This window comes from Phalaenopsis equestris, unplaced genomic scaffold (assembly GCF_001263595.1).
Source record: "Phalaenopsis equestris unplaced genomic scaffold, ASM126359v1 Scaffold000434, whole genome shotgun sequence".
Taxonomy (NCBI): Eukaryota; Viridiplantae; Streptophyta; class Magnoliopsida; order Asparagales; family Orchidaceae; genus Phalaenopsis; species Phalaenopsis equestris.
Genome location: NW_018164875.1, coordinates 846365 through 860860, shown reverse-complemented (window position 1 = coordinate 860860; position 14496 = coordinate 846365). Strand labels below are relative to the sequence as shown.

At 38.3% G+C, this 14496-nt stretch overlaps 1 protein-coding gene across 2 annotated transcripts in view; it reads right to left on the bottom strand.

Moving 5' to 3' along the window:
* Positions 1-1451: 1451 nt before the first annotated feature.
* The window catches only part of LOC110027638, a gene marked incomplete at its 5' end in the record, with an annotated part of 52927 nt that continues 39882 nt past the window's right edge, over positions 1452-14496 (bottom strand). For both annotated transcript variants that reach the window (XM_020729145.1, XM_020729146.1), the window contains 13 exon segments: positions 1452-2147; positions 7688-7882; positions 7976-9359; positions 9983-10137; positions 10221-10332; positions 10495-10690; positions 10854-10971; positions 11074-11202; positions 11444-11598; positions 11708-11935; positions 12015-12186; positions 12257-12403; positions 12488-12589. In XM_020729145.1, coding sequence (XP_020584804.1) covers positions 1677-2147; positions 7688-7882; positions 7976-9359; positions 9983-10137; positions 10221-10332; positions 10495-10690; positions 10854-10971; positions 11074-11202; positions 11444-11598; positions 11708-11935; positions 12015-12186; positions 12257-12403; positions 12488-12589 — 3564 coding nt within the window.

Here is a 14496-nt window from a genome sequence, read left to right as displayed (position 1 = left end):
TTTCATGTTGGTTTATATATTATGACTAATAAATGGGTCACTCATCTAACGAATCAGCTTGACATCTACATGGATTAAATGGTGTTCATACAAGATGCAAATATGAGATAGCATGTCGCAGTTACTCAAGCGAACATGTGTGACACACTAAAGGATTGGATACATTATGGATGTTCTAACAAGTGTGAACATTCACATTGCACCCCAAAGGGTGGATTAGCATGTTATGGTCACTCAAGCGAACATACGTAGTATCCCAAACCACACCCAAGTCCATATACCTAGACATGACTTGTAGTCTCGATGAGATTGCACCAAATGTGACAATCACATGCAAGAGACAAACAATGTGTTCTTATATATATGCTTGAACATACAAGACAATGCAACATGATAAGCAATCAAGAGTGGCTAACTAAAGGTATAACATCGGGCTGATCGATATCAGTCGACCGATCAAGTCATTTGGCAAAGGACGACTGACCGAGCCAGACGATATAGGGCGACCGGTTAAACTGGCCCAAAGTGTTCAGCTGAGTTGACCGATATCAGTCGACCAATCAAGGCATCCAACGAGAGACAACCAATCAGATTGAACAAAACCAGGTGGTCGTTCGAACCAGGCTAAAGCAGGCAGCCGAACGGTTGATCGCTCAAGGCGTCCAACGAGGTATAATCGGTCGGATTTGAAGATAATGGTTGCCACTCAAGCCGACCTAAATCAAATAGCCAAGCTGACCAATATCAATCAATCGATCATGGTGTCCGAAGAGGGACATTCGATCAGACCGAATGATATACGACTTAAATTCTTTTTTGTAGCTATCTCTTTTTACTCTAAAGATAATAGAATTGGAAGAAAATGTTCGATATTTCAAAACAAATATCGCACACTTCACTATAATATCAATAGATGAAGAGTTCGAACAATATTGATCATTTTGGTATTTTATAAACTCTGACAACTCAGATTTTATTTATTTAAGAGCAAAAAAAAATGGATTTTAGAGAAGTCTTAGAGGACTTTAATGGCAGTTTGTTTAGATAGTTGTGATTGGAGGGAATAAGAGTCTCCTTCTTTTAGCAATATAATAAGAATTAACATTTGAGTGAAGAAAATAGTTAAATTTTAAATATCTTATCACACACTGCGAGTATCTCATGGCAATTTCGTTCATCATTCCTTGTCAAAGGGGCAAAAATAAGTTCACATGATTAATAAGGATAATTTTGTATTAAAATGTGATCATATATGATTCATTAGAAATAACTTCTAACTTACTCATAATTATTGATTCCCTTCTTTTAAAGTTAGTTTTTTTCAAGTCATGCCTTGAAGATATTAAGGATTACTAAAACATTCTTGCAGCTTAGCATCTTCATCCATATAGTTTTATCTTCAGCAACAATGGCTTCGTAGCCTTTCTATAAATTCTAATTAAAAACTAATCCTCTTGCATTGAATGTAACTTTGGAAGGCTTAACCAAATGTTTTACAAATTGAACTGCCCCTTTAGATTGTTGGAAAAATAGGTACAAAGAATCAAAGTAAAATACAAGAGAACCACCTCCATTCAGCAGCACCTCACACACTCTCCAGAAATTTTAATTACAAAAATTGAATTAAATTTCTCCTTATCCATTGGCGGAAATAACTAAGCTCAAGAGATTGAATTTCAGCCAAATGGCGATGGAACCAGCCCTGGGGCAGAATCCGATCTCTTGATGTTTCCCATTCCACAAACTATGCATCCAGGTGCGGAGAGAGCAGAGAATTTTGCACCGCACAGGCTACAAATATCATGACCGATTGTTGGAAGACGGCTGAGTGTTGCGGCGCAGAATTGAGAGGGATCTTCCTGTGGATCAATGGATTTGTTTGAGAGCCCTCGTTGCACACACATGTCAATCAGGCTCTTAAGCTCGTCTTGCTTGCTTGGTGGAGCCTTCGAGAAGAGGAGATCGAGCAATTGCTTCGCGTAGGCATAGTTCTGCACTTCCATGTTTCGTTTGATGGCAGTTCTTATGCAGTTAATTCGATGTTTTGCGAGAAGAGGTAATGAGCCGAGATGACGAGATAGTCTTGCCATCTCCTCCTTTGCGCTGATCATGTTTGGACCGTGAACCTTTTGGAGGCGTGCAATTTCCTGAATTGATTGGAGTTGAAAGAAAAAATGGTCATTAAATTCAGGTAATGATTAAGGGATCATTAAATAACAAGTTAAGTTGGGCCATAACGCTTATTATTTGGTATAGTGGTTGAATGTATTATGTGATTTGGCACTTATCCAAGTTCAGAATCTAATATTCATTGTGGTTGTCATTTCTAGATAGTATTGTAAGCAAAGATCTTGGAAGTGTAAGCAAAGTCCTAGGATTAAATGCCCATTGCATCAAATTTGTAGTTCAGTGCTCAAATTTTCTCAAAAATGAAAGATAAGTTTAGCTGGACATAGAATTTGAAATGATAACCAGGTCCTTCAAGTGTTTACTGACCAGACTTTGGTGAGATACTACAAGCAGCTTCCTAATGGCTAGTTATGTAGATTGGAAATCTGACCCTAATTATTTAAGGCCTCACGTTGAAAGATTCAGACCACGACAAAATCTATCATTACAACAACAAGCCTTTATCCCACTAAGTGAAATCGGCAAATTATGCTATGATTTTGCAATTGAATACTGCTAGCATTTATTTGAATGAAACACCCAACAGCAAGTTTTAATTTTATTTCCTATTTTTTAGTTTTATTTTGTTTTGTTTAGGTTTTGATTTAAAACAAAATATGTTTGGCTATTTGATTAAAGCAGGATTATTTTTAAAAATACTCAAATTGCCTAAAACTTATTTTGAGTGTTCCAAAAACATGTTAATTTATTTTTTGATAATATCTGGAACCAATTTCCGCTACACAGTTGAGGCAAACATCCTCTGTGACAGCAGCAGGACTGCCATCTTCACTCGCATACGGTAATTCATGCCCACATGGCATTCGTAACGACGTCCTGCGCAATGACAATTGGGTAAATCTGTATCACTAGAATATTATATATTTCCACTTTATATAATATGCACTGTGTAAAAACTGTGGTGTGAGGTGATGAGGAAAAAGAAACTTCTCATTTCTCTAGTGTCTTTCTCCTACTTTTCTACATTTAAATATTCCTCCATTGTATTTCTTTTTGGTATCAGAGCAGTATGCTCAAGCTTTGATCCAATCCAAAAACACAAACACTCAGCTGGTGTTTTTTCTTCTTGAACTGGACAATGGCCACTACACAAACGTTAGACACAAGGTAACCCTTCTCTAGAAACTGTTCATACCGAAGCATCGCTCCCAACCTCAAATTTCTGATGAACAATATCAAGATTATTACTCACACACAATTATCAGCTGAGAACTATCCATTGTGGGAAGTCCAAGTTCTCAAAGAATTTTCAGAAAATGATTTTCTGGAATATCTAGATGACAGCAACCCATGCCCCACTCAAGGTCATTACTTCAGAAAATGACATCCCAACTCTCAATCATCTCTACAACATGTGGATTTTGGCGGATCAAAATCTAACGGCAGCACTATACTCGATCATCACACGGGCTATTCTCCCATACATTTTGCATCAATCCACAACAGTGGAAGTGTGGATTACCATTGCAAAGGGACTACAACCGGCCAACATATCTCGTCTGATCCAGCCAAAAATTAAGCTTACATAATCTATCCATAACACAATACTTAGCAACAATTAACACATTGGTGGATAACATATCAGTTGTCGAGGGTCAGCTGGATCAAGAAGAGAGTAATTCTATACACGCTCAATGGGATGTCAGCAAACTATCAGTTATTCAAAATAACAACTTGTCCCCAATTAGATCCTATGGATCTGGATGATTTCTGCTCACTGTTGTGTAGCGAATAGATCAATCAAGCAAATGACATACTCAATATGAAACAATTTCCCAACTCCCAATTGGCAACTGCGACTACCAGAAGTCGCAACTCCACCAGTTTTGGAGGTTGTGCTAGAAACAATAAGCAACACACACATATGAAAGGTAGCCACTGTCAATCCAAATCCTTAGTCATATGCCAAATCTATAACAAGATCGGACACTCAGCCACTACTTGTTGGCACCGCCAAAACATAGATTATGTGCGCCCTCAAACCGTGCCCTCCAAACCTCTACTTCCACCAGGGTACTTGACTCCAGCACCAGCTCATCTGACTTAAGACTTCAACTAACTGTAGGCAGCCACTCCCGTGACTGGAGCAGAGCATATGTTTGTGGGCAACGAGCAATCTGTCCCTAATCATAACATTGGTGACGGCATCCTTCCGACATAGGATCGCAAGCTTGTTCTTCCTCGATACATAAATTAACCATTGATAATAATCTTTCTATTCTCTTTAATTCCACTGGTTTCCACATCCATGATCCACAAACAAATCGCATAATACTTTGGTGCCGCAGTTCTAAACGGCTGTGTACCCAATTCACACCGTGGCTCCTACGAAATGTTTTGTCGCACCTCATAAAGCTCTTGCCACCTTCACCCAAGCATCTACCATATGGCACAACCCTCTTCCTCATCCTCATCAGGGCATACTTCACCATATTTCTATAGGTAATCCCTCTCTTGCAGTTCAAACAAAAATACCAATGTGTGAATGTAATTGCCACAAAATTCATAAATTACCACTTTCTTTATTTTTTTTTACATATGTATTTGTCTTTCCAACTTATACATTCCAATGTATGGGTTCATCCCCAATTCTATCTCATGAAGGTTATCTTTACTACGTTTTGTTTATTAATAGTTACTCCAATTTTTGTTGGCTATTCCCAATGCAAAATAAATCAAAAACAATCCAAAATGTATACCATTAAAAAACACAATTCACACACAATTCCAAGCTTCCATACAAAGGCTGTGATCGGATGATGGCAGTAAATACAAGAGCACCAGTCTCCGAGAAATTCTCTCACCGTGGCATTATACATTAATTCTCATGTCTTTACACCCCCTGAACAAAATGATGTTGTCGAGAGAAAGCACCGTCATCTAATCAAAACCACTCAGACTCTACTTCATGACACATCGGTTTCACTAAACTTTTGGGTAGAAGCTCTCCAAACAGCCCTTTACCAAATAAACCGAATGCCTTCCAAAACTAACCATTGCACTTCTCCATACTAACGGCTCTATAAACATCCACCAAGATACTCAATTAAAAGTAGTCAATTGTTGTTGCTATCCATGGTTTAAACCCATGACACCACACAAACTCGCACCTCGCTTGGCTCTATTAGTATTTCATGTATATTCCTTAGAACACAAATTTTAAATGTTACAACCATCATTATGTCATCATCACTATCTCTCATCACATGATAGCTGATGAAAACACCTTTCCTGTTGAAATCCACGATCATACAACCACCTACATCTCTTCACTCACCTTCCAATCCACTTCTCTTTGTACCACCCTCAATCAAGCTTACAACCCCGCCACAACGTAAGGATGATCAACCTTTACATACTTCCCCTAACACAAACCTTTCATCCCAAACAATGCCTTTACAACCGCTCACTTCTTCTCAGGATAACAACAACATCATATAATCATGTCAATACATACCACATCCAATGCAAATCAGAACAAAAACAGGAAAACTTAACCCATCTTCCCATACACAAGCTGTAAAATCACCGCACTAACGCAAGTCTATGAAATGATACTTGGGAATTAGTCACACCATCCCCAAATCATCTTGTTTTCGGCCGTCTTTGGGCCTATTGCACAAAATTTCACTCTGATGGTACACACTTGTTCATTACAACACGCTGGGATAGAAGAATCGATGAGTTTTTCTTCGGACAAAATCAAGCATTCTCAGTCAGCCATTAGCTCTGTCCTGAGAGTCTCTCCTTTCGGTAGATTGGTTGCTCAGGATATAAACACGTGTTTGGGATTTACTATTGTGAGACATTTAGCTCAATTGCTAAGATGGCACCTCTTCATACTCTCTTCACCATGACCTTCAATAAACATTGGCCACTCTTTCAATCTGACGTTGTGAATGCATTTTTACATCGTCAACTAGATGGCATCATGTATATGCAAAAAACACTTGGCTTCAAAGATCTCCAATTCTCAAACCATGCGTCATTATTTAAGAAAGCACTATATGGCCTCAAGCAGTCTCCCCGGCAATGGTTTACCACTATTTCAATCGTGGATTTCAAATCAGCACAGCAGACCCGTCCCTACTACTCTCTTCGATAAAAGAACAATAGATTTTCGTCTTACTTTATGTGAACGACAATGTGATCGCAGACGACAACACTAATGCTATTCAGAAATTCACTGATCAGCTAACCTCTACCTTTTAGATCAAACACCTTGGATAGGTCTCCAAATCCTGGGTATCCACGTTCACATTACGGATGACTACATGATCTAGAGTCACCAACAATACTTCAAACGCATCCTTCGGGAGACAGCAATGCACGATTCCAATCCGATCTATACTTCGTTACCGCCCAAGAGGTATGATCTCCCTGCCCAAGAAGATCCATTTGCTAACTCAACCGAATATCAACAGATTACTGGAGCTCTCCACTACTAGACAATAAAACGACTAGATATTACGTTTGTCATCAATCAACTCTGTCAGCATATGCCTCGCCCTTCAAAATACCATGACCAACTCCTCAAAAGGTTATTGAGCTACTTACAAGACACAATAAACTCAGGTCTTCGCATATCTCATGTTGCCCTCAACCTCCAGGCTTACTTCGATGTGAATTGGGCCGGGCATTCAACCGACCAAAATCCCATCACTAGTTTCAGCACCTTCTTGGGTGACAACTCTGTCTCATGGATAGTGATGAAGCAAACTACAGTGGTGCGCTCTTCAATTGAAGCCGAGTATCTAGCACTGGCCGTTGCAACTGTGGATATCATATGGCTCAGACGGCTAGTTGTTAAATTGGGCATTGAACAAGCGAAGCCAACCAACTTATTATGTGATAAGGTTTCTGCCATGGCCATTGCAAATAATCATGATTCCATGCCTGAAAAAACACAGAGGTTGACTATCATTTTATACGAGAACAAATCCAAGCAGATCACCTTCAACTACACTAAATTTACACCCAGGATCAACCGGCGGATACTATCACGAAGTCATTAACCAAACAACGCTTCAACTTATTCAAATCCAAGCTTCAAATGTTTAACAAGACCCATCAGCTTGCAGGGGGTAGTATCTGGAACCAATTTCGATTACACAATTGAAGCAAACATATTCTGTGACAGCAGCAGTCACTCGCACGTGTTATTCACACCCACATGGCATCTGTAACAACATCCTGTGCAATGGCAATTGGGTAACCTTGTACCACTAGATTCTAATGTATTTCCATTTTATATAATATGCGCAGTGTGTAAAAACCATGTGATATGAGGTGGTGAGGAAAAGGAAACCTCTCAAAAAAATAAAAAAAACCTTAAAATACACAAAACAAATATATATTTAAAAAGAAAGGAAAAAAAAATTGATCCCAAACAAGCCTTTAATTTCTGGTTCGAAGAGAGTTCAGCTAAGGATTGCTAATTTTTAGTAGCACTACGTAAATGAGAGCTCCTTGTAACATAAGACATCTAAGAAAATACCTGCAATAAGGCAACAGCAATCTTGTACTGGGCACATATGGTGGCTTGTGCTTTAATATCATCTCCTCGTGACTGATCCTGAGCAAGAGCCAGAAATGCTTCATCGAAACAAGACAAAGCATCAGAAAGCTGATTTTGCTCAAGATGAGCAAGCCCTGTTTTAAAACAAATGGCAGCAGGAGCACCCCGGGGAACCTATGTAAACAGTGGTATTTCATGAAAATATAATCAAGTGACTAATATTAATCAGTTTCTAGAAATCAAAAGTTGAAGAGTATAAAATTTTACATAGCCAGGAGCAACAGAAGTGGGAACTGCTGAAGGAGCAGGTGTTGGTTTTGTTGCAGCAGCTGCGGAGTTGGATCCTCCAACTTCAAGATAGCTTAGATCAATTGGCTGTGAGGGGACAGGAATGGGAGTGGGAGGAGCAATGGCAGGAGCCTGAGACTGTGGAGGTACTCCACCATCAGGAAGACCAATTGCCTCAAGAGGAACCCCAGTCTGTTGAATTACCTGTGGTGGCACGCCACCATCTGGGAAGCCAACATTTCCAATCATCTTCATATTAGGACTAAACCTGTTTCCTTCCATTGTTTGAGAGTTCTGTTCCATTTTAGATAAATATGTCCCAGCAGGGGGCAGCGAAGCAGCAACCTCAAATGAAGGAATGGTGTTTTTGAAGAAGTCCTCAGGAATAGGCCCAGCTGACACTCCCATGCCAGTAATCATAGGGTTTGTCTGTGTTGTAGTAGGTATAGATGTATCATTGCCAAACATATCAATAGCAGGACTTTCTGTGGCTTTAGTACTCATGGAAGATGTTTGTGCTGAAATTAATGGTATATCCTGAGATGCTCCTGATTTGGTCCACATTGGAGCATCGCCAAGTCTGAGTTGTTTAGTAGCTTCTTTGATTTTGTTAACATCCACAGTAGGGCCATCAATTGGCTTGTCTCGAATTCTTATCCTTATCTTTTTGTTTTTGGATGTTGCTTCATCCTCCTCACTGCTACTACCATCAACAGTACCATACAATGATTTCTTGAACTCCTCTTCTGCTTTTGCCTGCTCGTCTTTCAGAGTATTACCAGCCAATTGTTTGGTTAAGATATCCACTACAGGATTTGTTTTTGCAATTCCGTTCAAACTTTCCTTGTTAAAATTAGGTGGAAATTCAGAAGTTGAAGACATGTTTTCATTTCTAGATGCTGTGAACGCTTTAATCAAACTCTTTTCACTAACTTCTACAATATTTCCCTTTCCCCTAATTACACCGAGGTAAACACCAATCTGATCTGCTATAATGGCTGGTATACCACCTTCACTTGTCTTCATGTATGGCATGACCTCCCCAGCAAGCTCCCACTGGGGAATATCTTTCAGGCTGACGAGAGTCTTAATCTCCCAGTTTCCACCGCCCCATTCAGGACCTTTAGGAACCATACTTTCAGCAGCAAAATTAGCAAAAATACCCTGTCCCCATCCTGTTGAACGAACTCTCAATATTCGCTCGCAGTATCGTCTTAGATCTAAGTCAGTTGCAGCATCTTCTAGTCTCTGAGAAAGCTGCCGCAAGGCACTTGGATTTAAATGACATATGAAGAGATCAAGCATGCTCTCCAAGTCTGAAATGACCTCAAATGTTTCTTTGGCGCTATCAAACTGGCCATATCTGAAATAATGTAACAGTAAATAATTTGCAACATTTTACAAATAAGAAAGAAAATGCCAACAAGCTAATTATACAAAAATCAGACCTAAATGGCAAAGACACACGGCTTGGAGTCTTCTATGGGTAAACATTAAAGCAGTATCAAATATGGTCAGGTTGTACTGGATAAATATATTCATTACAAGATCTTATTTATATGTAAATGCAACAACATATATATGAGAAAGGATTAAGAGTTCAAATAGTTTTCAATAATGAAGATGTCAAACACAAATTTCATGAATCGAAAAGAAAAGCAGATCCAAGACCTGGTTATGTGGGATGCAGCATGCCATTTGTTGTAAAACAAAAAAATGGCGGCAAACAATGAAAGTTAATTCCAATCAAGAAAACAAGCAAAGAGTTAAAGTCTGAATTGATTATTATGAGCTATTTAGATTAAATAATGGACACTTAACATACAAATGGGGCACAAGAAGAAATCACATAAAATGCCACTGCAAATAAATATCAAAACATCCAAAAAAAAGTAACTTTATTAGATTAATCCTGGGATTTGAATTATTTGATGTAAATGTGCAAATTTGTAGAAGAAAACTCAATCTACTGGTAAAATAACTTACTTAATACATGCATATCCCAGCTGACGAAAGCGATGGAACAAATGAGAAGTAGGAGGACACTGTGGATAATCTCTTGAGCGTAGGTATTCATCTTTTAAGATTGATAAAGCAGTAGAAAAACGGAGGGCTTTGATTGCATAAATACAACGTAGTACCTAAGATTAATTGAAACAGTTCTAAGAACAGAATATAAACAAGGGAAAGAAATTAAAGGCATACTATGTTGGTTAATGCAAACCTGTGTAAAATGAGGGCATGCTTGGGATAAAGCTAAAGCAAGATCTCCACAAACTGGGGAACCACTAGCTAGTATATCCAGAGACCTTGGACTAATGCGTAGACTATCAAACCTTCACAAAAGAACAAAAGAAGAGAACTTTAGCAGCTGGAAAATGATATAACACAATTTTTTTTATAACTGCTTGGGTATTTAAATAACACCTATTCATTTTGATAATTGGTCTATAGGGTAAAAAAAAATCCTACATATGTATCCAGAAAAATGAAAGAACCTTGAGGTTATCTGGTATAACACCTCTGGAAGATCAATTTTCTGTTCAAAGTGTTGCTGCATTGTTGCAAACCCAATCAGAAGAGGTTCAAGCAGTCCAACAAGACAGCTTCTTATCTCAACTCCCTTCTTTTGTCGGGGATTTATTTCTGTTGGATTTACAAACATAAGGCGATCATTTAAGGCGCCAAGCAATGCTGCACCAGAAAAAGGGAAAATTTAGGAAAATTTTTGACAATAAGTCTAAAAGAAAAGATAAGTCAACATTAGGTATTTGAGCTAGTTGGTCCTGACATTAACATTCTCAAGTACAGGAAATAACAGAGAAAACTTATTAAAGAAAGAAGTAAAAGCACAAACCAGAATATGGCAGACACGTGGAAAGAATGGTCCGTATTTTGTTATCCCAACCAAGTACACTGACTGCAGTTGCACTTGAGAAGAGAAGGGCAGGCCCAGCCCACAGAAGCGATCGGAAGTTTGAAATGTTAAGTGAAAAATAAAAAAAAGATACATGAGCAAACAAAATGCAGTTTAATGTAGAGCTAAGTCCCATAATGAGAAAGGCAAAAAAGGATATAGATGGGTGTCCTCCATCAAGTTTGGTTTCACTGCTAGAAAGTATTTCTAAATCTGTCGAGCAAATCAATACCCTGTGGCTTGTAAGTATTCCAGCAACATGACCTCTGGGAGTCTCTTGCCAGTGAACCTAGAAAAAACAGCTGAAAAGGATGAGAAAATATACTATAGAAACTCTAAGCATACATTCAGACATTTAATGAGGCACCCTTAAAAAATTCAAAAATATAAAGTTTGCCAAAAAACTAGAGAAAATTGAAGTAATTTACAGAACGAAAAAATAAAAATAATAATCATGGGTAACATCGCCTTGTAGGAGCTAGACTCCGTATGAAAGAAACATACTGTATGCAAAGAGAAAAAGTAAGTGCCTGGATAACATGCTCATCCCTTTTCAGCTTAATAAACTTCTTCCCCTCAGTTCTCGTTGAAATATTCCGTCCATCATCAGTAGATAAACGATATGACTGAAGAAGCTTGGCCAGACCTACATGATCGCCAGATATTGAATACAGAATGGTTGACTCTGCAATAAGAAATTGGCGTTGTTAGCTATGAGGAAAAAAAAATTATATTTGCTATTGTAAGCATTGTTTAAGTTTTGTTTTGAGCAATAGAGAGATGTCTCACTCAACCTAGAGGAAATGAGAAGATGCGGTCTACTTCTGCATCAAAAATAAAATGCTGAGGTCCTTGATCCGATCCATGCTGACCATCTGAAGAGTTAACATCAACTGCACCGTTATTTTCACTAACTTCTTGAACGATAGGTCCTGCTAATGCGTACAAGGCAAGACCACTTCTGTCCTCGTCCAGAATAGCATACTGATTCTCGCTAGGACCCAAAAGTGCTGCATCTCGCCCTAAACTTGAAAACAACAGAATTTAGGTCAAGAAAAATTAGGTTTTAGAAGAGATGCAGGAAAAGAAAAAATGAAAAACCTTTTATTAAACTTCCTTTGTTATTTGATGACTGAATATCTGTCGGCTCCCAGTGAATAACGATTTCATGCAGGGAACCATTTGCACCAATCAATTCAAAGACAACAAAAAACAAGTGTTGCTTTGAACTGTAAAGCATGATCTTCGGAAGGCACTCTACATTTCCAGGAATCTGGACATTTACATGAAATTAAACCTCAGATGCCAGACATAGATCATAAAAAAGAGGGCAATACTAATACCGTTGAGTAAAGCTTTTTGCATAAATTTTCAGCTCCTGTAGAGAGATTATAAGCCATTAGATTGAATCCATCTAGATAAAATGCCTTGCTTGGATACTGTAAGACTCTATTCTCTTTGTTGAAGAAATTCAGCTCCAAATGGAAAGGCTAGAACAAAGATGGAGCAAGTTAAACAAGGACGAAATATTATTCAGTAACAATAGGAACCAAGAAAAAGGTTTCTGGGGATACCACACAAACAGGAACATCCTTCAGTAGGCTGTTTGCATCTGAGATCATTATGAGAGGCAACCGAGATATGGGACCGCTTTTTGCATGCCCCTCCATGAAATGCTGCAAGGAGATGTGTTATAAGATCAACAAAGTATTCCTTTCAGAAGATGCATGGTACCAAATATTTATCGCAATCGGGAAAATAACATTTAACAGGAATAAAATTGTAATACTGATATTTATTATTTAGGCTTTTCAATTTTATCTTTCTTACACAATAAGAAAACGTCCAAAACAAAGATAATAGTGAACAAATTAAGATTCAAGCTTCAGAATACCAAGTGACAGGTTTACTATTTCTAAAGACAAAATCCATCTAGGATAAGTCAATAAGCATTAAAACACAAATAATTGAGGCTAACTAAATCCAGAAGACGTTTACAATACTAAGAAAATGTTTCTTTTCCATAATATACTATTTTCTATATTCATTTCCCCTAAAAACATGTGATAGGAAAATGCTAAGAATGCTAGGCCTTGGCTTTGTTTGGGCTAGCAATAAACAATAAAAGTGTGAAAATAACTGTGCAGGTACCGTAGGGCTTCCCTAACACACTATAGCACCAGCTAAAGAAAAGAAGCTTTCCCTTCAATTGTATTTAAAAGCCAAAAAGTACAAGTGCTAAGATATTGTTTGGTTGGTGTAAGATGATGATAAACCTGTATTATTAATAGCAAAACAAAGAGATGTACTAGCCATCTGCATTACTTGCCTGTGGAGCGCATTCTGGTAGCAAAATGTGCATATAGTGCTGCCTCACTGTCGGCACAAAAAAGAAAGAAAGGTTGTTTGAGGGGTCGCCCGTAAGAAGCTGTCGGCAGCCGGAATTGAAATCTCATCGCCCACTTCGGAAGGACGTTTTAATTTACGTGTATATATATATATATATATAATCATTTGTAATTTTAGAAAAATATGAAATCAAACTGACCTCATATTTTTCGCAGTTTAAATGAAAGAACACTCTACCTCAAATCCTGTATCTATCCCGAGTGATAAACACAAGACTTGAGGATGAGACTCAATGAAATAAACTAGGAAAACATATGACATCCGTTTGGGTCTGCGAAACCGTTTTATTTGCCGACAAGTTCCCCTATTTAATACAAATGATTAGATAGGGTTTATTTTAAGCTGGGTTCGGAAAAGTTTCCTATAAGGGCAAGCCCCTATAGTTAATTACATCTTAAATGACCGAAGTCACCTAAGAAAACTATCGATAAAAATCAGGGAATAATGTCTTCAAAGAAGTCAAATGTATAGGACTTTACAACGAAATCGGACAAAGTGCTGTAAAGGGGGGAAAAGCTCAAATCTGCAACATCAAAGGCCAAGCCCCTATAGTTAATTACATCTTAAATGACCGAAGTCACCTAAGAAAACTATCGATAAAAATCAGAGAATAATGTCTTCAAAGAAGTCAAATGTATAGGACTTTACAACGAAATCGGACAAAGAGCTGTAAAGGGGGGAAAAGCTCAAATCTGGAACATTGTTAAAGAATCCAAATGAAGAGAAACTAGGGGAAGCCACAGATCCTGAGGCGAACCTCAGTAGGTTCCCAGTCTATCCTATGGTTTGGCTTCAACTTTAAGAAGAAATTATTATTTCATCCTGCCAATTTTATTTAATTAGGGCTTATATTTGCGTGACAGGGTCACACAAATTGCCTAGAAGATATGAGGGTTTACGTCGTATCGGACGACAACCTCGGAACCTAGAACGAGTTAGGGCTTAAATCGTTTAGCAGAGCTATACGAATGTCTAAAAAAAAGGTGGAAAATTTATGTCACGCTAGGCGAACAACCCCGAAATCCTATGGATCGTTGTTTAATTTCTAGGAAAAAGGGATGATTTTACTGGGGAAGACGCGTTATGCTGTTGAAGATGGTCGTGCTGCCCACCGTGCTAGCTCCAAGCTCATTGCCATGACGAGTTTAAGTTTTCTAGGGTGTCCAGTTATAGT